At 50.5% G+C, this 22,910-nt stretch overlaps 1 protein-coding gene across 2 annotated transcripts in view; it reads right to left on the bottom strand.

Moving 5' to 3' along the window:
• LOC146813552 (E3 ubiquitin-protein ligase TRIM39-like) overlaps positions 1-22,910 on the bottom strand; it is an 89,827-nt gene that overhangs the window by 32,119 nt on the left and 34,798 nt on the right. Inside the window, exons 3-4 of one of the 2 annotated variants that reach the window (XM_085614770.1) lie at positions 15,926-16,057; positions 13,913-14,056 (exon numbers count right to left, since the gene is read on the bottom strand). In XM_085614770.1, coding sequence (XP_085470896.1) covers positions 13,913-14,056; positions 15,926-16,057 — 276 coding nt within the window. The remainder of the gene's footprint in view (positions 1-13,912; positions 14,057-15,925; positions 16,058-22,910) is intronic. The other variant, XM_085614771.1, reaches the window with a different exon arrangement.

Below are 22,910 nucleotides of genomic sequence, written 5' to 3' on the forward strand. Positions count from 1 at the left end.
CACTGCTGGGAGGACTCTGCACCCACCCCTCTCATGTCTGGGCACTGCTGGGAGGACTCTGCACCCACCCCTCTCATGTCTGGGCACTGCTGGGAGGACTCTGCACACACCCCTCTTGCGTCTGGGCACTGCTGGGAGGACTCTGCACCCACCCCTCCTGTGTCTGGGCACTGCTGGGAGGACTCTGCACCCACCCCTCTCATGTCTGGGCACTGCTGGGAGGACTCTGCACCCACCCCTCTCATGTCTGGGCACTGCTGGGAGGACTCTGCACACACCCCTCCTGCGTCTGGGCACTGCTGGGAGGACTCTGCACCCACCCCTCCTGTGTCTGGGCACTGCTGGGAGGACTCTGCACCCACCCCTCTCATGTCTGGGCACTGCTGGGAGGACTCTGCACCCACTCCTCTCATGTCTGGGCACTGCTGGGAGGACTCTGCACCCACCCCTCCTGTGTCTGGGCACTGCTGGGAGTGTTTGGCACCCACCCCTCCTATTTCAGGATATGTACGCCTAGGACATACACGGGTGTGTTCGCTCCATGCATACGTGGGTGAGGGTATGGGTCGTACATACACAGTTGGGGTGGGGGTACGCTCCATGCATACGCGGGTGAGGGTACGGGTCGTACATACACGGTTGGGGTGGGGGTACGCTCCATGCATACGGGGTGGGGGTACGGTCCGTACGTACACTGTTGGCATGGGGGGTACGCTCCATCCATGCGCGGGTGAGGGTACGAGTCGTACTGACACTGTTGGGGTGGGGGTACGCTCCATGCATACGGGGTGGGGGTACGGTCCGTACATATCCGTACCCACGCTGTGGAATGCTTGTGCGGGCCGTACCCAGGCCTTTGCCATGTGGGTACAAGCCGTCCCGCCATTGTTGGGGTGACGTAGGTGTGGGCGTGGTACGACTCGTACCCACGCTCTTGAGGCGTGGGTACGGGACGTACCTGTATTGTTGTGTTACCGGTTTGCGTCGTCAACCACTTCCGTTGTGGCGGCCGCTGGCTTTGCTGGACACGCTCCCACCCCCTCGTAGTGACCAGGGCCTGGGGGTCAGGTATGTCCAGGGCATGTGTGCTGTGTGACTTGGGTGGGGGTTTTGTGTCCTGCCCCAGCTCCTGCACCTCCCCCCTTTCCCCCCTCCCTTTGTTGTTCTGACCTTCTGCGGCGTCTGCGTCGTAACCTGTAGAGGAGGTCGACTGCTATGAGGGCCGGGATGACACGTAGGTTCGGGTCCATGTCTGTCCGTCGCGTGCAGGTACTCCTTGTTCGCGTCGTCCTGATTTCCCGGCAGTTTTTGGCTGCCGGAAAATATTGTCCGTGCGGGATGACGTCGGTGCGAATTGTACTTCCTGGTTCGTGAATGGCAGGCTTCGTGCGTCCCGACGAAACGTCGGCGCTTTCCCGGATCACATTTGTATGGGTTTTTTCCTCGGTCGGGGTTTTGTACGATTCGTACGGAACTGTTGTGTCCGTGCGAATCGTACTTCCATGTTTGTATTTTGTTGCGACCGGGTACGCGTCGGACGGAGAATATGTTCCGTCCGACGGTTCGTACCCGGTTTTTACAGGATCGTAATCGGCACCACAGAGTGAGAGGCAGCATCATTATTTCCCGCCACCTCCCAGAAAAAAATTACTAAAGTTGCTTAAATCACGTATTTAGCAGTTTTCACATACTTTTGCTGAGAAAAGCACCAACTGTATTTCACTGCGGCAATTCAATTCAGTTTTAAAAAAAATATGTACTTTGTAAACGCGAAGCAAAGTAATCATTTTATATTTTACAACAATAAATCAGCAATACATGTTACGGTTCACACGCATCGCTTGGGCCTTCCCACCATCCATTGTGAATTGTGATACTTCAAATACAGAGACAACATGTTGAGGGTTAGCCTCCCTTGACGGTTGATCTTAATAGAGGGAGACCGAGGGGGAGCTGAAAAGCTCAAACTAACCACTAGAGAAGCAACATTTGTGAAATGTTAAAAGAGGGTCTGATCACCAGTTGGCAAGCTCTGATAATTCAAAAACCTTTCTCCATTTTGAAGAAGCTTAAATACTAAGATGAAAGCCAGGATGGAGGGGAAGAATGAATGGATGGATAGATGGATGATTGGTTGGATGGAAGGTTCAACAGATGAGAGGGGGAATGGTCAGATGGAGACGAGTGAATAGATGAATGGGTTAAAGAATGAATGGACACATGATTATATTGATGGGTGGATGAAAGGATGAATGTATAGATGTTGATGAGTGGATGGAAAGGTGAGAGGATGGACAGATAAATGCATATCTGTATGGATGCACAGATAGATGATGGAAGGAGGATGAAAGGGTGAAAGGAATTCTTGTGAGGGTGGTCGGCTTTGTTTGCTTTGCGGGCTCTTGGCGATTAGAGGAATATTTCAAGTGGGGAGTGTTTTCATTTTCTGACTTTTCCCTTGTTTCAGAAGTATCACTGTGAAATTAAATAGAATAATGCTTTTTTTGCATAACTACGCATACAGGAACTGTCAATGCTTGGACATTTATAACATCTCTTTTATATTTCCCACGGGGGGTTCCGAAGTCCGTTCAACCAATAGCTTCAATATATTCAGTTTGCCACCATAAATCATAACGCAGCCACAAACAAGACGCTTGGAGATGACACATATTGAATGAATCAGGCAAGCTGCAGGCGCCAAGCGAGATGCAAACAGGTCGGCGACACGGACTCGGATGGCCCTTATCTTAATCTTGTTTAAAAGCATTTTAGATTACCCTGTAATCTTATTCACCTTCTGATATTATTGTGAAAGGTTGATTTGTTTTTGTATTAAATAGTTCTTGTTCGATAGGCCAGTATTAGAATACATCATCCGACTGCTTAGACAACAAGCACAGGCGCGCCATTAAAGAAAACCAAACACGCGTGTGCAACTCGCGCCAAAGGAGGCAGCAGGGGGAGGGAAGACATGAGGGGGCCTGCGCCTGTTTCCCTTCCGGGAACGAGCAGGGGCACCATATGTTTGCAAGTTAATTACAAACATATGATGTCAAAGCTCGCTCCCGCAAGGAAATCGCCAGACGTGCACACGTTGCCATTAAAAGCAATGCAATGCGTGCAGGTTTTTGGCTGAAAAGGCGCATCAATGGCTAAAGGTCTTTCTCCTAAGCAACGCATGCGCGCTGCATAGGCGAGACCTCAAAACAGTACGCTATGTGTCTTGCGCGTGCACATGACGCACAATGTAGTGGTTTTTCATAGGAGAAGGACGTCGAGGAGCAGGAAAGAGAGCAGCCAGGCAGAGGAGGAGGCGCCCATGCAGGTAAGTGGCTTCTTTTTTATTTTTGTATTAATTTGGGAGGGGGGCGGGAGCGTATTTCCACTGAGTTTTTTTCAAGCTCCGTGGAAATACGCATAGAAGCATTACGCCTGCTGCGCCCAACCTTAGTTTTTTGTTTTTTTATTTATTGGTGTTTAACTAATTCAATAACTTACTATCGCATTACGTTAACCTTTGCTTTTTTCAGGGGTTTTTAACATAAGTGAAGATTTAATCTCCATATCTAACTGTAAAGCCACTTTAACTTTTTTGTTTTTTTTAAGGTGAATTTCTGGGGTTCTTTAATATTAGGGAAGATTATTTAACTATACCTAACTATAAAGTCTACTTAACCTTTGTTTTTTTAAGTGAATTTCTCGGTTTTCTTGTTTAAAAAATTCAGCCGACACTTCCATGGTAGACAAAAATTGGCTATTCGCTGCGGGGGGTTGGCACAAGTCCACCCAGTGCTAGTGGCCAGCTCACCACAGCCTGCCATCTGTGGTCAACTTGCTGCCCATCTCCCCTCCTGCTTGCCATGCGTTCTCCATCTGCATGGCCCCTGTCCTCATCTCCTGCCCTCCATGATCAGCCTGCTGCTACTGTCCCATCCTGCCTCCCCTCTGTCTGCGTGGCCCTTGCCAATCCTGCCTGCACTCTGTGGTTAGCTTTCTGCACCTGCCCCATTACCCCTGCCCTCCATTCTCTGTGTAAGTGCCACTGCCCTCTCTTGCCTGCCCTCCATGGTCCATTGTGCCTCCCCTTTCTATGTCAGCCTGTTCTCTGTGGTCAGCTTACAACCCCTGCCTCCCACCTCCCTGCTCTCAATTCTTCATGTGCATGCCCCTGACCATCCCTCCTGCCCACCCTGGCCCTGTGCTGGCCCTGCCCATGCCAGCTTGCCCACTGTGGTCAGGTTGTTGACACCTCGTGCCTATTCCCTGTTTGCCATCTGCATGCTCCTGCCCCATCATGCCAGCCCTCTGTGGACATATTGCTGCTACAGTCCATGCCAGCCTGCCCTATGTGGCCAACTTGCTGCCCCTGATCACGCCTTCATCTCCTCTCTGCCCTTAATTCCCTGTATGCATGCCCCTGCTACCTCCCTCTTGCCCTCCTTGGTGAACTGTGCTGCCCATGTAGGCCTTTCCTTTGAAATCATCTTGCTGCTCCTACCCCCTCCTCCCTGCCCTTCATTGTAAGAGTCTGTGCCCTGCCTCATTCCTCCTGCCCTGTGTGATCCTTTGTGCAGCTAATGCCCTTCCCGGTTGCCCTCTGTGCCTAGCTTACTGCCCTGCCCACCTCCTCACGGCCCTCTGTTGTCCAAGTCGGAGCCCCTACCCCATCCCTCCAAGGTCTGTTGTGTTGCCACAGCGAGCTCCAGAGGCAAAGCCAGATGGCAATCAGAAGTCTAGTGCGGATCCAGAAATAATATCCAGCTGGATGGAAGAAAATGGACACCAGAAAAGCCTTTAGGCTGACCAGGTCAAGCAGCAAGGGGATGAGCATGTCCCAGCAGGAACTGGGAAAAGCTGGAAGTGAATACTAGCAGCAGCTGGAGAAGGAGCTAGATCCATGGAGTCCAGTGAGCGAGAAATCAAAGAAGAAACAATTGTGAAGCAACTGGACCCTACAAATGGCTTCCCTTTAAATAGGAACAAACGATGTTCTGAAAATAGGAAGCAGTTCAGCCATCTTGGATTGGGGATAATAATGGATGACAATAAAGAAATAACCAGCAGAAAATACTAAAAACATTTCAGAAACTGAAGCATACAAACCCAAAATTATCTTGTAGTGGATTTTGATTTGGAACTGAGAACAACCCCCACATACAATTGGCTAAGTTAAGAAACGTCATGCTGATGAATTTGCTCCCATAACCCCCAGTCTGGTTCTTTGGAGCCAGAAATGCGAGAACGACTTGATGGCCCCTGCTGAGGACACCGCTGCGTCCTATACTCAACAAAGGCGGGTGTACAGCGTTTGTGGCCCCTGCTGAGGACACCGCTGCGTCCTATACTCAACAAAGGCGGGTGTACAGCGTTTGTGGCCCCTGCTGAGGACACCGCTGCGTCCTAGACACAACAAGGCGGGTGTACAGTGGTTGGTGTCTTCCGGGGCCACAGATGAGCCCACAGAGCTCACACCTGACACAAGTGAGTTAAAGGGAAAACCTTTACAGTTCCTCTCAAATATGTATGTACGTATGTGTATGGTATTTCTATAGCACAAACGTAGCCATAAGTCAGAGGAGCGCTGTACACAGTCAAAGGTAAGCTCTGAGTCGGCGAGTAACGGGAGAGGAGGATGAGTTGCTGAGGGTCAGTGCGTCGTGATCCAGTGTTCTTTAAAGAGGGGAGTCTTCAACTCTCTCCTACATTAGAGCGGCGTTAGGACAGTCCTGATGGACACAGAGATGCGGTTCTAGATCCTGGGGGCATAGAGATAAAGGCCTGTTGTCTTGTTTTTCTTTTTTGCGCTTCTTAGTCTGCAGTCTGATGGTGGGTGCGAGTGTGCCAAGATCCGCCTGGGATGGTGAGCCTGCCTGTAAGATGAGCGGGGTGCTGGCTGTGATGGCTTTGTAAATGATGCAGCTGGACTTGAAGATGGTGCGGGATAAGAAGGGGAACCAATGGAATTACATCAGGGTGGGGATGATGTGATCATATTTCTTCAGGCCCTGAATGAGACGTGCTGTGGTAAGTAGAACGCCCCTAAGAGGTGCCAGAGTAGAGTCTGGGAGGCCATAGAGTATGGCATTTCTGCTATCCGGATGCAAGTGTCCAAGGTCTTGAACAGCATGTCCTGAAGTTGTTTTCTGTAAGAATCGGTGTGACATTCTTTAAAAGGGGGGGCTAGTACCAGGCCATCTTTGTTTTTTGGCGATGTGTTTCCTGTGTTAGAGGGGTTGGCGTCCAGGGTGAATACAAATGATTTGGCATTCGGTGAGAGTTGAGGTTCGAAACCACCAAGTCTCATGTCACTGACCCAGGTTTGTTCTGTATCTTGTTTGTTGTTCTTGGCAAAATAAATTAATTCTGTAATAGGTTGAGCTTCAGGTAGGTCCCAGACGCCCATGCCTGAGTGATGTGCAAGCAATGTTTGAGGCGTTGGATGTCTGATGCAGATAAGAATGTGTATCATCAGCATATTGGTGATTCTTGATGCTGTTATCTGTAGAGTCCCAGCCGGCTCCGTGTAAAGGATGAAAATGAAAGGAGACGGTATGGAACCCATGGGGGCTCCACTTGTGATTGGGATCTTTGGTGACCTGGAAGTGCCCTTATGAATAAACTGGCATTGGTTGGATAATGTGTTCCTCTCCAGGAAGAAATCGTTGTCTAAACTAACTATGCTGCATGTAAGGGGGTCTCCGATGTCAGGGTTCTGTACATTTAGGTAGAATGTTCACTCAGGACGGAGTAATCTTTACAATTGCCAGGAGGACAAAAAGCAATATCAGGTCATGATCCTACACAGCTTTTCAAGACAAACCTGAACTATGCGTGGTCAGATGTCTTAAAGCACAAAAGAACATGACAGCAGAAATACAATCTCCCGGGGCAAGACAATTGCCCATCGCATCGAAGAAACAGTCTCAATCAGGGACGTCCCATCTATTGCCATGTTGGTAAGATGGATCATGGGGAAGTGGGGCTCATTCAGCCAGACTGGCAATGGTTTCCAAGACGATTGCAATGGGTAGGAGATTAGAGGGCGTTATAAATGCTGCTGATTGGTCGTCTGACTCAACCTTCAAGAAATTCTACTTTAACCCATTTCAGAAGCAGCTACTCATATGGTGAGTAAGCTTTGAGCATGCAGAATCCTCAACTCCAGTCCTCGCATAGAATAGAAAAATTCCTAGGTATTGTGGAGAGAAGTTTAATTTCGATTAAGGACATGGAAGTGAGGATTACCCCTCCTGGGAATATTTCAAGGAAACCCCCTCCCTCCCCCACAGACATAGAGAAGGATGGTTAGGAGTGAATAGAGAAGTGATGATTTTTGGACTTACTCTGCTGCAATGAATTTATTGTACCATCTGTGTTGATGATCTTCAGGACATGTTACCATTTCGATAGAACTTGATGGTGAGCTTGTTTCCAAAGAAATGTACAGGTTCTAAGTTTAACTAATATCAAACTACGGAAGATATTTAAGAACCAGATCACTGCCAGAAATGGGTTAGGGTAGAACCAATAGTAGAGAAATTGGGCTTGGGCGCATAGGGCATACAGTGTGATGTCCAGCGCACCCAGTCCACCCAGCGCGAGTGGTAGAGTTAGGAGCTCCCAGGAGACCCTCAGCTGCCCACCCGCCCATGCCAGAGTCTGCACGTTGGATCATAAGCACGTAAAGAATTGGGATGTGAGAGGGAGGGGGATATTTAGGAAAAGATAGAAGTATTTGGGAAAGATGACCTTTTTTTTGCAATTGCAATGCGGCCAGCCAGAGAAAGTGGTAATTTAGACAACGTGGGTATTCTGTCCAGGCCATAGCGGGTCCATAGTTTATGCACCATATTTCCTCTGTGACACAACTCAGCCATATACCCCGGTAATGCACTTGTTCATCCGTCTATTTCAGGGGGTATTCAGTCAGGAAGGGGCGTGTATTATCTGTGAGGGCAAAGAGTATGGACTTGGCCCAGTTCATCTGGATGATGGAATAACCTCTAAACCGTATCACTTTGAGTGTCAGTGGGGCCATATTATCGCCTGGATTACGTGCATATAGGGTAATATCGTCCACATACATCAAGACCACCAGGCCTCTAGTAGAGAAGCCAATACCCCTGTTTGAGTGGCATTGCTGGAGTCTCGCCGTTAGGGGCTTAATCGCAATGGCAAAAAGTAGTGGTGATAGTGGGCACCCCTGCCTGGTACACTGCGTGACCAAGAAGGGGTCAGATGTGATCCCATTTAGGTGCACAGGGGCAGTGGGAAGCATATATAGGAGGCGTATTAATTGTCGAGGGTGCCAGCGAGCCCGCAGTTAGGGTGTCTTGGAAACATATTTAGTAGGTGTGGGACTAGTAGAGAGGCGAACTCCTTGTAGAAAGCTGTGGTAAGCCCGTCAAGACCGGGCGCTTTCTCACCAGGAAGTGCACTTATAACCTGCTCTATCTCTTTATAAGTGATAAAGGAGTCTAAATATGCACGATGGGCCCGGTCAAGCCACAGCAGTTGTATATCCTCGAGGTATTCATGTAACTCGGTAGAGCCAAGAATCAGGGTGGCAGTATAGATCTGGGCATAAAAGGCAGACATCACATTCAATAGCTCCAGTGTGGAGGACCCAGGGTTAGACTTGGAGTTAAGGAGTTTGGTTATATAGTTGGACGTGCGCCGTTTCCTCAATGGACCTGCTAGTGTTCTGCCTGGCCTGTCCCCTTCTCTATAACATCAAGCCTGGGCGTCACGATGCAGGAAGCAAGTCTCGTGAAGGACTTCTCCCTCAAACTCTTACATTTCGTCACGGATATAGGACAGGGGATGAGGCGTTGTGTTCGTGGGTCGCCTGAAGGAAGCAGATACCAATATTGTGTTGTGCTTTCCTACGATCATTTAGACCACGAATGTTCCAAGTATTGCAATTTAAGGTGGCCATGATGTCTGCAGAGGGAAGGGAATAACCGTATAAGGTGTGTGCAGTACAGTGGGAAATGAGCAAGTGTAGGCAAAGACAAAATAGGTCCATGACAATACCAGAGGAAAAAGAGACACCTTAAACAACAAACCACACCATTATATACCCAACCCCAACACCCTCACCCACACCAACCCCACAACTAGGTTGAGATACCCAACCCCTCCCCACAACCAACAATATCTCCCCAAAAACAAAGCAAAGTGGGATTCATCTCTGCGGGCGAGAAAACGCCAGACGTAAAACCCCACCCTTGGCGGCAGGGTGGCCAAACTAGGAGTTATAAGGGCAAATCGATAAATGAGTAGGAGCATGCATGCCAACACAGAGTACACGAGAACACATACAGCAACATGAGCAATCATGAGTCCCCCTGCATGTTAGAAACAAGTGACAGCTTCAACAGCAACAGGTCCTCACAATACTTGCGAGAGGGATGGAAGGTGGCGGTGGTTCAAGTCAGCAACTGATCAGCCATTGTCGCGAGGTGGGTCTCTGCCGCAGCGCCAGGCGATCCCTGGGGGTCCTGCAGTCCTTAGTTGCATGTTTGGCACATTTTAGAGCCGATTTTGCATCTGTAAAGAAATGAGACTTGCTCTCAACAGAGACCCTCAGATTGGCCGGATACAGAAGAGCATAGGGTTTGTCCGCCTTTCGCAGATATTTCGTGGCAGGTAGAAAGTTGCGTCTGGCCGATTGAACAGACAATGTAAGGTCAGGATCGAAGGAGAGGTGATTGCCCTGGTGTCGCATCTCGACGCACTCCTGTGCTAGTTGTAGGACTGAATCGCAGTCTCAGTATTTCAACAACCGGGCAATTGTGGGGTTATCTGAGGGCCAAGCCAGTGATGGGAACGCTTAGCTATAAAACTGCAGACAGACCCTCGCCAAAAAGGTCGAGCAACAAGGTCTCAACAAAGTCTTCCATCTTGGAGATTGCGGTGGAATCTGGAATCCTGGTGATCTGGAGGTTGTTGCGTTGTGATCTCGCCTCCAAATCATCATTTGTGGCTTTGATGAGGTCAGAGACGCGTTTTTCAATTGATTAAGCCTGGTTTCATGCTTGTCAGCATGTTGTTTAACGTGATCCAAACGACTTGTGAGAAAATCTAGTTCAGTGTCCAGTGTTTCCTGTCTAGATTTCACGTCCATGAGGATCCCCCTGAGGTCCAGCTCTTGAGAGTCGTCTTCCCCAGGTCGATCAGCAGCAGGATCAGAGTCATGGCCCTGCTCCGCTTGGCGGGTAAGGCGTCTGCCTTTGAAGGAAAGTTAGGATTGTTTGGCCTCATGTTTCCCCACAGTGAGGACCGCAGGCACCAGAGGTAAAGGAGAGAAAGAGGCAGGGTCCAATTCGTGAAATGAAAAGGTGTTAGAACCAGCCACAGGTGAGGGTGTCCAAAGCGAGGGGACCTGTCCGCCGGAAAAGCAAGTTCTTGAGTGTATGGTGCAGCAGTTCAACAAGGTCAGTGGAGCCCTGCCACTCCATGGGGGGATGAATGTGCCAGGGGGCACGAGCATTCCCAGCCACAGATAATGATGCCAGTCAAGGCAGGCACAGCAGGCAGCAGCTGTGGGTGAAACGCTTTATGTCCAACACAGAAGTCACGCAAGACCCCAGCGAAGAGACCCCTCAGGAGCAATATTCCAGTTTGTCCACTTTCTCACAGGACTCAGTGGTGAGACGCCTGCCCCAAAAGGAGAGTTTAGACTGCCTGGACCTCGTGTCCTCCCATGGCAGGGGCTGCAGCGAGGAAGGGCATCCAGAGCGAGGTGATTCTGTTTGCAGAAGATGAGTGTCCAGGCAGACAAAGAGTTGCCTGGTATAGAGGCCAGGGGAGCCCAGCCGCACCCAGGGACGGGCCAAACTGGAACCAGCCAAGGCAGGTGTTCAGGAGCGCTGAGAGATCAGCAGAGGTCGGCAATCCATCGAGGCACAAGGGTAGGCCCAGCAAATCTCGATGGGCTGGCAAGCGGCCATTCCGCGTGATTGAAGAAGGAGCAGCGCGACAGTTATTGAGGGCGGCAAGTTCCGGCAGTGGGAGTGTCACACCAAGCCAGGCCACATAGGTGATGTGGAGGACCAACTGCATACAGCTCCCACAAGACAACATGCAACATTAGCCCTGTAGCTCCCTGCAAGGGGCAATGGCCAGAACAACAGTGATTGTCCTCCCACAAGGCTCTGGGCAGCAGGGAGCCGGTGTGGGAAGCAGCAGGACCCCAGGGGGCACAGAGTAGCTAAGAATTAAAGAGCCATGGCCCAAATTACCAGGATCATGGTGGGGACATCAGGCTCCACGCAGCAACAAGGACACACCAGGCCCAAGGCAGACACTCCCATCCCACACCGCCCCTGAATGTAGACTGTAAGGCAGGGTCGCAATGCGCCTCTCTTAAAAGGGAAGTGATCCATTTACCCACCCACAGCGCGGTTTGGTCTCCGGCCCGGAGGCCCCAACGATGGCCGCACAATTGCTCCCCTAGTGGCCCGGGACAGTACCGCCCAGACCAGCCACCAGTCTGCGGGGCCACTCACGAAGAAGCAAGCCAGCAGCAGCCCTGAGCAAGCTCTGCAGGCACCCCCGCGATAGAACGCCAAGCTCTACACCGCAAAGGCCACAGCAAATGTGGGCTGTGCACCCACTGTCAGAACAAGACCACCACTGTGTTACTAAATACCTGCGTGGTTCTTTTAGAATCCGGAGGAGCAAAGATGGCCCTCCTGTCTCCCTAAAAGGAATCATATGAGCCCAGGAAAGTTGGCGATTACCCTCCACAGGGCCCACAGGTCAAAAACACTGGAGTCGCAGGAGGACCTCGTGCAGCTTTGCAAAACAACAGGCCACGGAGCACACAGTGCGAGGTGGTTGAAGATCTCTGCAAAAGTTGCCAGAGGTTGGGGCTACTTGGATCCCAATTCACTTGTTGCAGAATTGAAAACAAGCACTTGAACTTGCAAAAGTACATGGTACACAGGGGCTTGGGTTTTGCAGCCCCCACAAGGGATACTGGCCTCAAAATCGGTGAGAGGAGAGTACAGGCCTCGAGGGACAGAGAAACCCAGCTCCTCTGTTGTTGAACCCTTCGGAGTCCATAGGAGCTCGGGATTAGCAGACTGCTCAGCAGTGTTGCGGTGCCTGAGAATGCAGGGAAGTGACTCCTTCACTCCAAGATTACTTCAGTAGTCCTTTATGCTTCACATGCCTTGGAAGGTTCCTGCACGATGCACAGGCACAGACGATGCAGCAGACTGAAAAGGAGACAAAGTCCAGCCCAAACGTAGTCCAGCGAAGTCCAGAGTGCCCAGACGGTAGAAGTGCAGTGGTTTCAGTTCTGAATCTTATCTCTGGCTCATACCAAGATGACGTAGCTTGGGACCTTTTTACTTTAGTGAGTCTTTCGGGTGCCACCTGGTCCCCGCTGTGGTGATCCAGCTGTTAAGTTGGACAGCCGCATCATTGTTGTCCTGGACAAGCACGGGCGGATAGATGCATAGGGCCTGGTCAAGTTGAACCCCTTGGACTTTGTTCCAGGATCTGGTTTTAAGACCTCCTTATTTAAAGTGGGACCATTTATTTTGATGGTGTTGATGTCAAAATAAATCGCCCTGTGATCGGTCCAAGGGAGAGCAGAGGTTTTAACCAGCGTGACATCAGAGGTGTTCGTGAAGATACCATCACGTGGATGGCCAGCTGAATGAGTGGGTCCGAGCACTAGCTGGGACAGGCCATAGCCAGCTAGATTATCCAATAACCTACTGGTGTTGGAATTATTGTTGAGTTCTAGTTGGTAGTTGAAGTCACCTAGAATAATGAGTGATTTCCAATCTAGGCAAGATTCCAATAGAATAGGGTAAAAGCTGCTCTTGGGCCTGTAGGCCGATACAAAAGTATAAATACAGTGAAGAGACGCACTCCTTTGTACTGTTGCTTTATCAAACTTTTTAACTCTGTTTAACTGCTTCAGACCTGTTATGGCGTGCAAGGCAGGATACGCGCTCCGTCCAATTGCGCGTACGAATTAGAAACGAAAACACGGGGACCCAGTTAGGTCCCTTTTCCAGCAGCACAGCCTTGCCCGTCGCTCCAATGGTTCCAATAAATCAAGTTTATCAATGTATATACTTCAATTCATGTACTCTGTAACACGATTCCTTTGCTTCTTTTTTCATGTTTTATCAATTTATTTTATCCATTCCAAAAGTAAAAGTTGCGGTTTAAGGTGCATATAGCATTGTTGACAGACAAACACAATGTATCTAGTGATTGAGAGGCATTCTATTTGTGTACAGATGTAAAGGTGTAAACGCTGCAAAAATGAATGGAGCTGTTTTTATGGGTTTTTTAACAGATACCCATGACGGACCTCACCTACTGCATTTCATGCCCAGATGTTAGGATATATGTCATTTTAACTCTTGCATTGTCAGTATAATGACAACCTGGCTGTGATTTTTGATAACACCTGGACTTTCGACACCCAGATCTTGAAGGAAACACTGCCTCTTCTTCCGAAAGAGCTCAGGGTGTCAGTGGTCACCTCACTCATCACCTCCCGCTTAGACCACTGTGATGCCCGGTATCTCAACGTTAACCGGCTCTCGGTAAACAAGCTTCAAATCATTCAGAATGCGGCAGCACGCCTGGTCCTGGGATCGAACTCCCAAACACACCTTGGCCAGGGAAGGATTGAGATCTCTTCACTGGTGCAGGCACTAGTAACATTTTATTATTTTCAGAGATTTTATTGTGGGTTGTCAAAGAGCATAGGTGCTTTTTAATATATGCAAAGTAGTGTCCTGCTAAACACTCATTCAAAGCAAACAGACTATGTGCAAGTCTTGTAATTAACATGGAAAGGTCCAGAACAATCTATATTTTAATTCAAAAGTCAAATGTGTGTGTAGAAAGTTAAAAGTTAAATTTCTCTCACCTTTGTGGAGACACAGAGTCTCTCTCAGATGAGGCTGTAAATCTCTCCATGGAGAGGAATCTTCTGTTCCAGGCTCATCCCTCACCCTGGGGCAGCTCTGTCCAGGGAGGTGTCCTTGGCTGTCATGAAGGTTGCACTGGGAAACTGGTACAGAGGAGGGAGAGACAGGTACAGGGAGACAGAGAGAGGGGAGAGGGAGAGAGAGAGACAGAGAGAGGGAGGGAGAGGGAGACAGGTACAGAGAGATGGAGCAAGGGAGGAGGGAGAGAGGGTCAGGTACAGAGAGAGAGAGGGAGTGAAAGGTACAGAGAGATGGAGGGAGGGAGTGAGGGAGAGAGAGAGAGGGACAGGTGCAGAGTGATAGAGGGAGGGAGGAGGGAGAGACAGGTACAGAGAGATAGAGGAAGGGAGGGAGGGAGAGACAGGCACAGATAGACAGAGAGAGGGGGAGGGAGAGGGAGAGAGACAGAGAGGGAGGGAGGGAGGGAGAGAGAGACAGGTACAGAGAGATGGAGCAAGGGAGGAGGGAGAGACAGGTACAGAGAAACAGAAAGAGGGAGGAGGGAGAGACAGGTACAGAGAGATGGAGGGAGGAAGGGGAGACAGGTCAGACAGATAGAGGGAGGAAGGAGGGAGAGACAGGTACAGAGAGATAGTGGAAGGGAGGAGAGAGACAGGTACAGAGAGAGATAGAGTGAGAGACAAGTACAGAGAGAGAGATGACGACAGGATGAAGAGACAGGTACAGAGAGATAGAAGGAGGGAGGAGAGAGACAGAGAGAGAGACGGGTACAGAGAGATAGAAGGAGGGAGGAGAGAGACACAGAGAGAGCGAGAAATAGGTACAGAGAACGACAGGTACAGAGAGATGTCAGAGGGAGGAAGGAAGGGGAGACAGAGAAAGGAAAAAAAGAAAGAGGGAGAGAGAGAGAGAAACAGTAATAGGGAAAGAGAGAGTAGAGAGAAAGAGAGGAAGATACAGAAAGGAAAAAAGAAGAGGGAGAGAGTTGGCAGAGACAGTGGAAGCGAGAGAGAATGAGTGTCAGAGAAGAAGACAAAGAGAAAGCGAGAGGAGTGAAGATCAACCTGATAAAGTGGTTCATGCAACAAAGTGTTGAAATCTTTGAAGGGATCTGAGAGTGACTCCTCTTTGTGGGTCTGGCGGCAGAATATTGTGGAATAAATATTGTCTGACAAAGATATTGTGCTAAAAGAATCACACATTAGAGTCAGAAAATCTACACTCAGAGAGATTAACTTTTTGTAAATGATACTTTAGACACTATATGAAAGTCAGACATTATTTTTGTCAATGACACTGACGCACAACCCTCGTTGTGTTTGTGTGTCTTTGCACAGCTGGAGATAGAAGTGCTGTCCACAGTAACACAAGAGCATCAGAGGTGGTGGAGGTACCACAGACCAGGGGATGAAGGACTGTGAGGGGTGTGAGCTTGAACCATCTAGTACAACACAACATGACATGTTAGGAACATATTTACATGTCAGAGTGTGAGGTGGGAGGGGTGGGAGGCAGGGGGTACCTACCAAGCGTTCAGCAGGTGCAGTGGCACCGGGGCCCAGGGCTGTGAGTGATGTGAGCATGAACAGTCTAGTACAATCCAACATGACATGTTAGGAACATATTTACATGTCAGAGTGTGAGGTGGGAGGGGCAAGGACGTACCAAACGGGTGCGCAGCAGGTGCAGTGACACCGAGCCCGTGGCTGTTAAGGGCCCTCTGCACTACAATTGTAGCTGCTACAGAGCTCTTGGCACCCTTGCTACACCACTGGTATGAGGCAGATATGTCCCTCGAGCTGCACTCGGTGGACGTAACCTACATTTACCACGACTACTCAAGACTGAACAATCCCTGCGTCTACAACCCCCGCCCTAACTTACAGCATGTACTGTCCCAGAGTGACGCTCACTAACATGGCTGAACCCTAACACACATGAACATGTCATGTGCCACAACATGCAGAAACAAGAGATGAAAGTGTGTTTACCTGGACGGAGGCACAGAGAGGTTTTCAGAAGAGAGCGCGGAGGGTTCTGGGAAGACCCTGGACAATCTCCAGCCTCGTCCTGGAGACCAGCAGAGCTCTGCACCCTGGGGCTGTAGAATACTGCTCTCTCCACTGCAGGGGGGGGGGGGGGGCAGGAGAGAGGGGAGGTGGAGGGGAGAGGGAGAGAGGGTGAGGGAGAGGGAGAGAGAGGGAGAGAGAGAGAGGGGGATAGCGAGAGGGAGAGAGAGGGAGAGAGGGGGGAGAGAGAGAGGGGAAGAGGGAGAGGGAGGGAGATTGAGAGAGAGAGAGAGAAAGGGGAGGTGGAGAGGAGAGTGAGGGAGAGGGACCAGGAGAGAGGGGAGGTGGAGAGAGAGGGAGAAGAGGAGGGATTGGAGGGAGAGAGGAGGGAGAGGGAGAAAGAGAGAGAGGAGAGGGAGAGAGAGAGTGGGAGAGGGAGAGAGAGAGAGAGAGGGAGAGGGAGAGAGGGAGAGGGAGAGAGGGAGAGGGAGAGAGGTAGAGGGAGAGAGAGAGGGAGAGAGAGAGAGGCCGAGGGAGAGAGAGAGTGGGAGGGACAGGGAGAGGGACAGGGAGAGGGAGCGGGAGCGGGAGAGAGAGAGAGAGAGAGAGAGGGGGGATAGGGAGAGAGGGAGAGAGTAGAGAGAAGGAGAGAAAACAAAGAGGAGAGATTAAGTGAGGAAGGAAGGGTGAATTTCTTTTACTCTCCAAACTGCAGGGCCCTCATTTTCTTCCAGTCACAATTACCAAGCGCTTGTTCAGCACTTTCCACCCTGGAGTAGAGCAGTCACAGAGTGTTAAACATGTGTGGCTTCAATGCTCTATTAAAACTATGGGGCATATTTACAATGCACCTGCAGCACTTTTACACCACCAGGGCGTCACTTTTGTGACACTCCGTAAGCCGGCCCATATTTGCAAGGCCACGCACAGCCGCCCTGCATGGCTTTTCATCACTTTGTAAATATGGAGTAAGGCAATGCCTTACTCTGCGCGGAAGGGGCGTTCCGTGAGTGTTGCTGGGGGTGTTCCCATACAACACCGATGCTTTTTGACACAGCCTCTGATTTACACAGTGTAAATCTGGCGCAGCGCCAAAGCTAACGCCTTCCCAAAGCAGGCGTAACGAGGAGAAATGTTTACACTTCTCCTCGTGTCATCCTCTTTGCAGCACACATAGAACGAGGAAAACACCTCCGTTGATTGGTTTGGCCAGGAAGGTGTTATTTATTTTATTTTATTTTATTTTGAAGGTTTTATATAGCGCGGACATGACCCTTGCGGGTATCAGAGCGCTGTACAACAAATAAGGACATAGGTGAAATCGAAATATACATACAAAACATTCTTGGTCATGATAGTCAAACAATGGTAGCTGTTCCAACAAAAAAGCAAATATTGACATGCCTGCATCTATAGATCAGGTGAATTTAGTCAGGAGAATAGATTTCACCTCATTTTTAAAGGATGCCGCGTGAGGGTTTTGTCTTGTTTTCGGGGGTAAGGCATTCCATATCCTCGGGGCCATGCCTGAGAAGGAGCGGTTATATGTTTTCTTCTTGGTGAATCGTTGTGGTTTCAGTAAAAGGTTATCATTGCTCCTGTTGGTTCTGCTCCCACCAGATGGTATTCATTTCTCTGCGAGGTATCGTGGTGTTTTTTGACGCAAAGCCTTGTGTGTCATACAGGCGATTTTCAAATGGATTCTGGCTTCAAAGGGTGGCCAGTTAAGGGCATGTAGGTCCGGGGAGATGTGACAGTTTCTTTTGGAGCCGGTGATTGGTCTGGCGGCTGTGTTGATGGATGCTCTTACTGGGGCTGTACTTGCTTTGGGAGGGCCGCAGAGAGCGACACTCCCATATTCCACTCTGGGGATTACTAGAGTTTGGACTGCTTGTTTAAAGTCTTTTGCTGGTATGAAGGGCTTCAGTCTTCTTAAAGTGTTCATCTGAAAGTTTGCTCCTTTAGTTGCTGCACTGATGTGCTTCTGCATATTTAGCTTGTTGTCCCGAGTTATGCCTAGCGATTTGGCAGAATCGATCAAGAGCGGTTGGCCATCCAGTGCTGTTAAGTGCTTCATCCATTCCATTATGGTGGTTGTTTGGCTGGGGGGCGCTATTAGAAGGAATTCTGTCTTTAAGGTGTTTAGTTTCAAATGGTTCTTTGCCAGCCAGGTCTGCATTGTTTGGAGTGTTGAGTTGAGGGCTTTGATGTCCTCAAGTGAGTGTACCTTAATGTAGAGTTGTGTGTCATCTGCATACATATGGTATTGGACTTTTGATGAGTTGAGAAGCTCGGTAAGTGGTTCCATAAAGAAGTTGAAGAGTGTCGGGGAGAGGGAAGATCCTTGGGGTACTCCTAGATTGACCAGAGTGGGTAAAGATAAAGACTGATTGGTCTTGAATCTTTGTGTTCTATTTTGAAGGAAGGAAGTGATCCAGTTGAGAACCGTTCCCGATAGCCCCATTCTAAATTTCAGGAGGTCTATTAAATTGTCGTGTTTGACAGTGTCGAAGGCGGAGGATAGCTCCAGCAGGATTAGTAGACAGGCTTTGTTATGGTCCAGTGTTTTTAAAGCGTCGTTCCTTCCTGCTCAAAAACAATTCTGCCAACAACAGAGACACCCTTGCACCATGATGCAAGGGTGCCTGCGTTGGTGCTCGGCTGCAGGTTGTACCCTGGCGCACCGTACATTGTAGATATGGCGCATTCCTGCCCTTTTCTTCTGACGTCGGGCAGCATGTTGTAATGATGCAAGGGTGCCTCCGTTGGTGCTCGGCTGCAGGTTGTACCCTGGCGCACCGAATCTTGTAGATATGGCGCATTCCTGCCCTTTTCTTCTGACGTCGGGCAGCATGTTGTAATGATGCAAGGGTGCCTCCGTTGGTGCTCGGCTGCAGGTTGTACCCCGGCGCACCGTATCTTGTAGATATGGCGCATTCCTGCCCTTTTCTTCTGACGTAGGGCATCACAGCTAGATGGCTCGCCGCGCTGCCTTTTACGCCAAAATATTGTAAATATTCCCTTATGTATCTTTGCTGTCCATCACAAGATGCTAAATTAGTATTTCTGAATTTAGCTGCCGTTTTCTACTTTTAAATAAAATGTGAACTAAGTCAGGCAGCAACAGTACACTTGTTCAAATATATACACATGGCCTCTATCGTAGGCCAAATTCTCCTTCCGCACGCTTAATTTAGAGATGTGCGGACCATACTTTATCTGTCGATGAAGCCTCCTTTTGCTCAGTTGACAGAAAATTTCCTCTGATGGCCCCACGATGTAGGGAGCATCAGAGGGAGGGCATTTGGCTATCTGCACTGTTGAGGGTGGAGAAGGTAATGTCCTTTTTAGGTCGAGCCTATAGTGGCAGCGCGCATGCGCTGCTCACTTTGCGAGGCATGCTGTATTCAGTATGGAGTGGATGCTCAGTAGAAGCTCCGCCCACTCTCTGCCCATCATTTTCATTGGCTTGTGTCTTAAATTCTGCCTTCCGATTAGTTTTAGGCTTGTTAGTCCCTCCTTATGACTGCCACATTGGTATTTGTATCCTTCCATGGCTACTGGCCCCTTTACTTCGAATGTTGCAGACTAGTATTGTGAGCACTACTTTCTTCCTGTGCCTCCCCTCCCGCAGTCCGTGCTTTCTCATCGACCCCCGTTATTCGTGCTGTCTCGCCCGCCCTGTTTGCAATGCAATAGGTCTCACATAGTCCTTTTGCATTGCAAGTTTTCGACCTGGAGACTGAGCTGCCTCAGCGGCTGCTGTGTTTTATCATATCTGAGACTGAGCTGCCTCCGGCAGAGTGTGAGTTTATTGTGCCCAGAGATTGAGGCTGCCCGCGGTCCACGCAGGGGACCCCCATAGGAGGGCAGCCACCTTAGTGCCACATTAGGCACAAACCCGACGGGTCTAATATTTGAACCTTTAGGGTCCGGCGCTTCCGGTCGTTATTTCCGGCATGCCGAGTGGGCGGGGGACAGGTATATTTACCTTCCCTGCCCATTGGCGATCCTTTTGTGCTGAGGCTCCAAGCCGTCTGGTCGTGCCTACGGCTGGGTCCGTGAGCTCTTCGCTGCGGTGAGTGCTGTTCAAGCCACCCCCCTCCTTCTAATTAAGTGCAGCCACCAACCGGCCATTGCCTGGGTTGGGGGCTGGCAAGGAGGTGAGGGGGCAAGGCTCCCGGTGTATGGTACCCCCGTGAGGGCATGTGTCACGGTCGTCAGGTGTGGGGCACAGGGGGCATAGTTGAGCTCATGGTGTGGGCCCACCCACCTGGAGGCCGCGCGCCTTGGGGTGTTAAGCGAGCAAGACCTTTTGGGTTGGGACAGTTCCCCATAGTGAGGCGAGGGAGCGCTTGCCCTGCTTTGCATCGTGGACAGACCCTCTCCCCAGGAGGCCAAAGTCGTGGGTGCCGCAGGCGGTTTTGCGACTGGCTTTTCACCCCTGAGCGGGGGCTTTGCCCCGTCCAGCACAGTGGCACTGAGGAGCAGCTGAGCGGACAGGCAGCTTCACGGGTGGCCTGTTATTCCAGAAGAGCGGGTTGGCGTGCAGGCAGAGCAGCTCTTCGGCACATGCGTGGATATGTGCTGTGCAGGTTGTGTCCTCAGGTGAGCACGTGCGTGTAGCCATGCTGTGTGCTCCTACTGAGTGGAATGGATAAGTGTAGCCAGACCCGATTTGTGTGGTAGGAGTCTTTGTGAGGGTTGGCTGGTCAATTTTCAGTTGCTCATTTGTGCATTTGGTTGTTGGACTTGAACTGGGGTGAGGTATTTTCCCACACGGTGTTGCCGGGTAGACGAGTGACAGAGTGTTGAAGTGGTACGGTTGAGGAAATGTGCTGCGCTACGCTGCATATTTTGGCTTTTCTTGCCTCTTAGTTTCGCCAAGGCTGCTACATGGGTCGATGCTGTCTTGCCGCATAGTTTCGGCAAGGCTGCTACATGGGTCGGTGCTGTCTTGCCGCATAGTTTCGCCAAGGCTGCTGCATGGGTCGGTGCAGTCTTGACGCATAGTTTTGGTGGCCCTGTTGTACTGGACTGTGGAATGGAGGGTTGGTCACGGTTGGGGGCTGATCGGGGAAACAAGCGGTTTCTCTTGTGCCGGTCTCGTGCTCAGGACCAGAGTGTGCGAGTCCATGATGCAGGCGGGCTCTCTTGAAAGAGCCCGGTTTCATTGTGGGTTATAGGGGGCCCCCTCTCTCAGATCCCTGGGCTGTGTCTGCACTCAGGGTTCGTGGTGGCAGCTGTGGACGAAGGACAGAGCTGCATGATTCTACGGTCCACGGCTTGGTCGTGCACGGGCCCGAGGGGTTTGTTGAAATGTCCGGGCGGCCTGGGTCAGACGGTGCCCTGTGGGTTTGGTGCCAGCTTGAGGGCACGCTGGTCCCTTGGCCCACATGATGTGGTTTTGGCCGTTTGGGGCAGGGGGCCTGCACAGATCTGTGGTATACCTCCCCCTGGAGGGCAGTGGGTTGTGTTTGTTGCCTCCCATAGGACCAGGGCGGCACCGGTGGGGCCTGTGGCTGCTGCCCCCGGACCCCCCTGGGGTGTGCCTCACCAGGCGCCTTGGTCTCCCACAGGTAGCAGCTGCACCTGATGCGAGCTCTTGATGCTGTTACTTGTTGCCAAGAGGGAGGAGGGGCGGTGGAGGCAGCGGGTTGGGGCGAGTCACTGGCTCCTGCCCGGTTTTTACTGCCAATCACAGCTATCACGTGCCGGGGTCCTTGTCCCAGTGAACTAACAAATCATTTGCTTGCTGCTGCCTGCTGGCAAACATGCAGGGTCACTTACCTTTAACCTGCCCCTCCTACAACAAAACACAGCAGACGGTGCGCATGCGTTGAGGTGGGAAACATACGGCAGGTATTCTCTGTCCCAGAGGAGGCACGGCCGTGCTGCACAGTGAAAGAGGTTTGAGGCTTGCTAAAAGAAGGATGCAAGCTCATTCACATCCCACTCTCTCATGCTTTGCTTCTTTTCTCTGGATTCGAGGTTGCCAGGGGGAGGAAAGTGCATTCATGAGAGCTCGTGCTGCCCCCCACCTATAGTTTACGTATGGGGTAGAGCCTGCTTCATGCCTGAGATGGGGAGACTCAAACCAGATGGACATTGCGAGGCCTAGTGTAAATATTGGGTCCTTCCAGGGGGAGGAAAGTGCATCACGAGAGCTCGTGCTGCCCCCCACCTATAGTTTACGCATGGGGTAGAGCCTGCTTCGTGCCTGAGATGGGGAGAATCAAACTAGATAGACTATGCGAGACCTAGTGTAAATATTGGGTCCTTCCAGGGGGAGGAAAGTGCACCATGAGAGCTTGTGCTGCCCCCCACCTATAGTTTACGCATGGGGTAGACCCTTCTTCGTGCCTGAGATGGGGAGACTCAAACAAGATGGACATTGCGAGGCCTAGGGTCAATACTGGGCCCTTTGCTTCAGCCGAGAGTATAGATCGGCGAGGGAGGCAGAGGCTTGCAGATGGCCAGGTAGAGTCGGTCGTGTCAGCGGTTCGATTCCACCCTATGAGCTGAACTGCTCCGGGCTGGTGAGCGGAGTCAGCGCTGGGGCCCTTCCGTGGGGTGTGGGGGGCCCACGGTGGCTCTTGGTTTGTGCCACTGACGTCCCCCCCCCCCAAAATGTAAGTGGCTTATTGGCAATGGCCTCATTTGATGCACAACTTGCTTTTCATTTGAAGCGAAACATTGTACTCAAAGTTTTAAAGCAGTAAAGCGACAGTCTCACCATTTCAAAATGGAAGCTATTTTCAATATGCTATGCACCGAAGCCACAATAGTGGCTTATATATTTCATGTAGAGAGCCAGTTTACGTGAGGAGTAAATATATGGATTCAAGGGCAGAAGAGGCAGAACCATGTGGTACTCTAGGCCAAGCAAACACTTATTAGGCTAAAATGTTTTATTCCGATGCCGAAGAGAGACTTAAGTGTTCGGGCCAGAATCACCAGGCCTCCT

The sequence above is a fragment of the Triturus cristatus genome, chromosome 7, assembly GCF_964204655.1.
Source record: "Triturus cristatus chromosome 7, aTriCri1.1, whole genome shotgun sequence".
Lineage (NCBI taxonomy): Eukaryota > Metazoa > Chordata > Amphibia > Caudata > Salamandridae > Triturus > Triturus cristatus.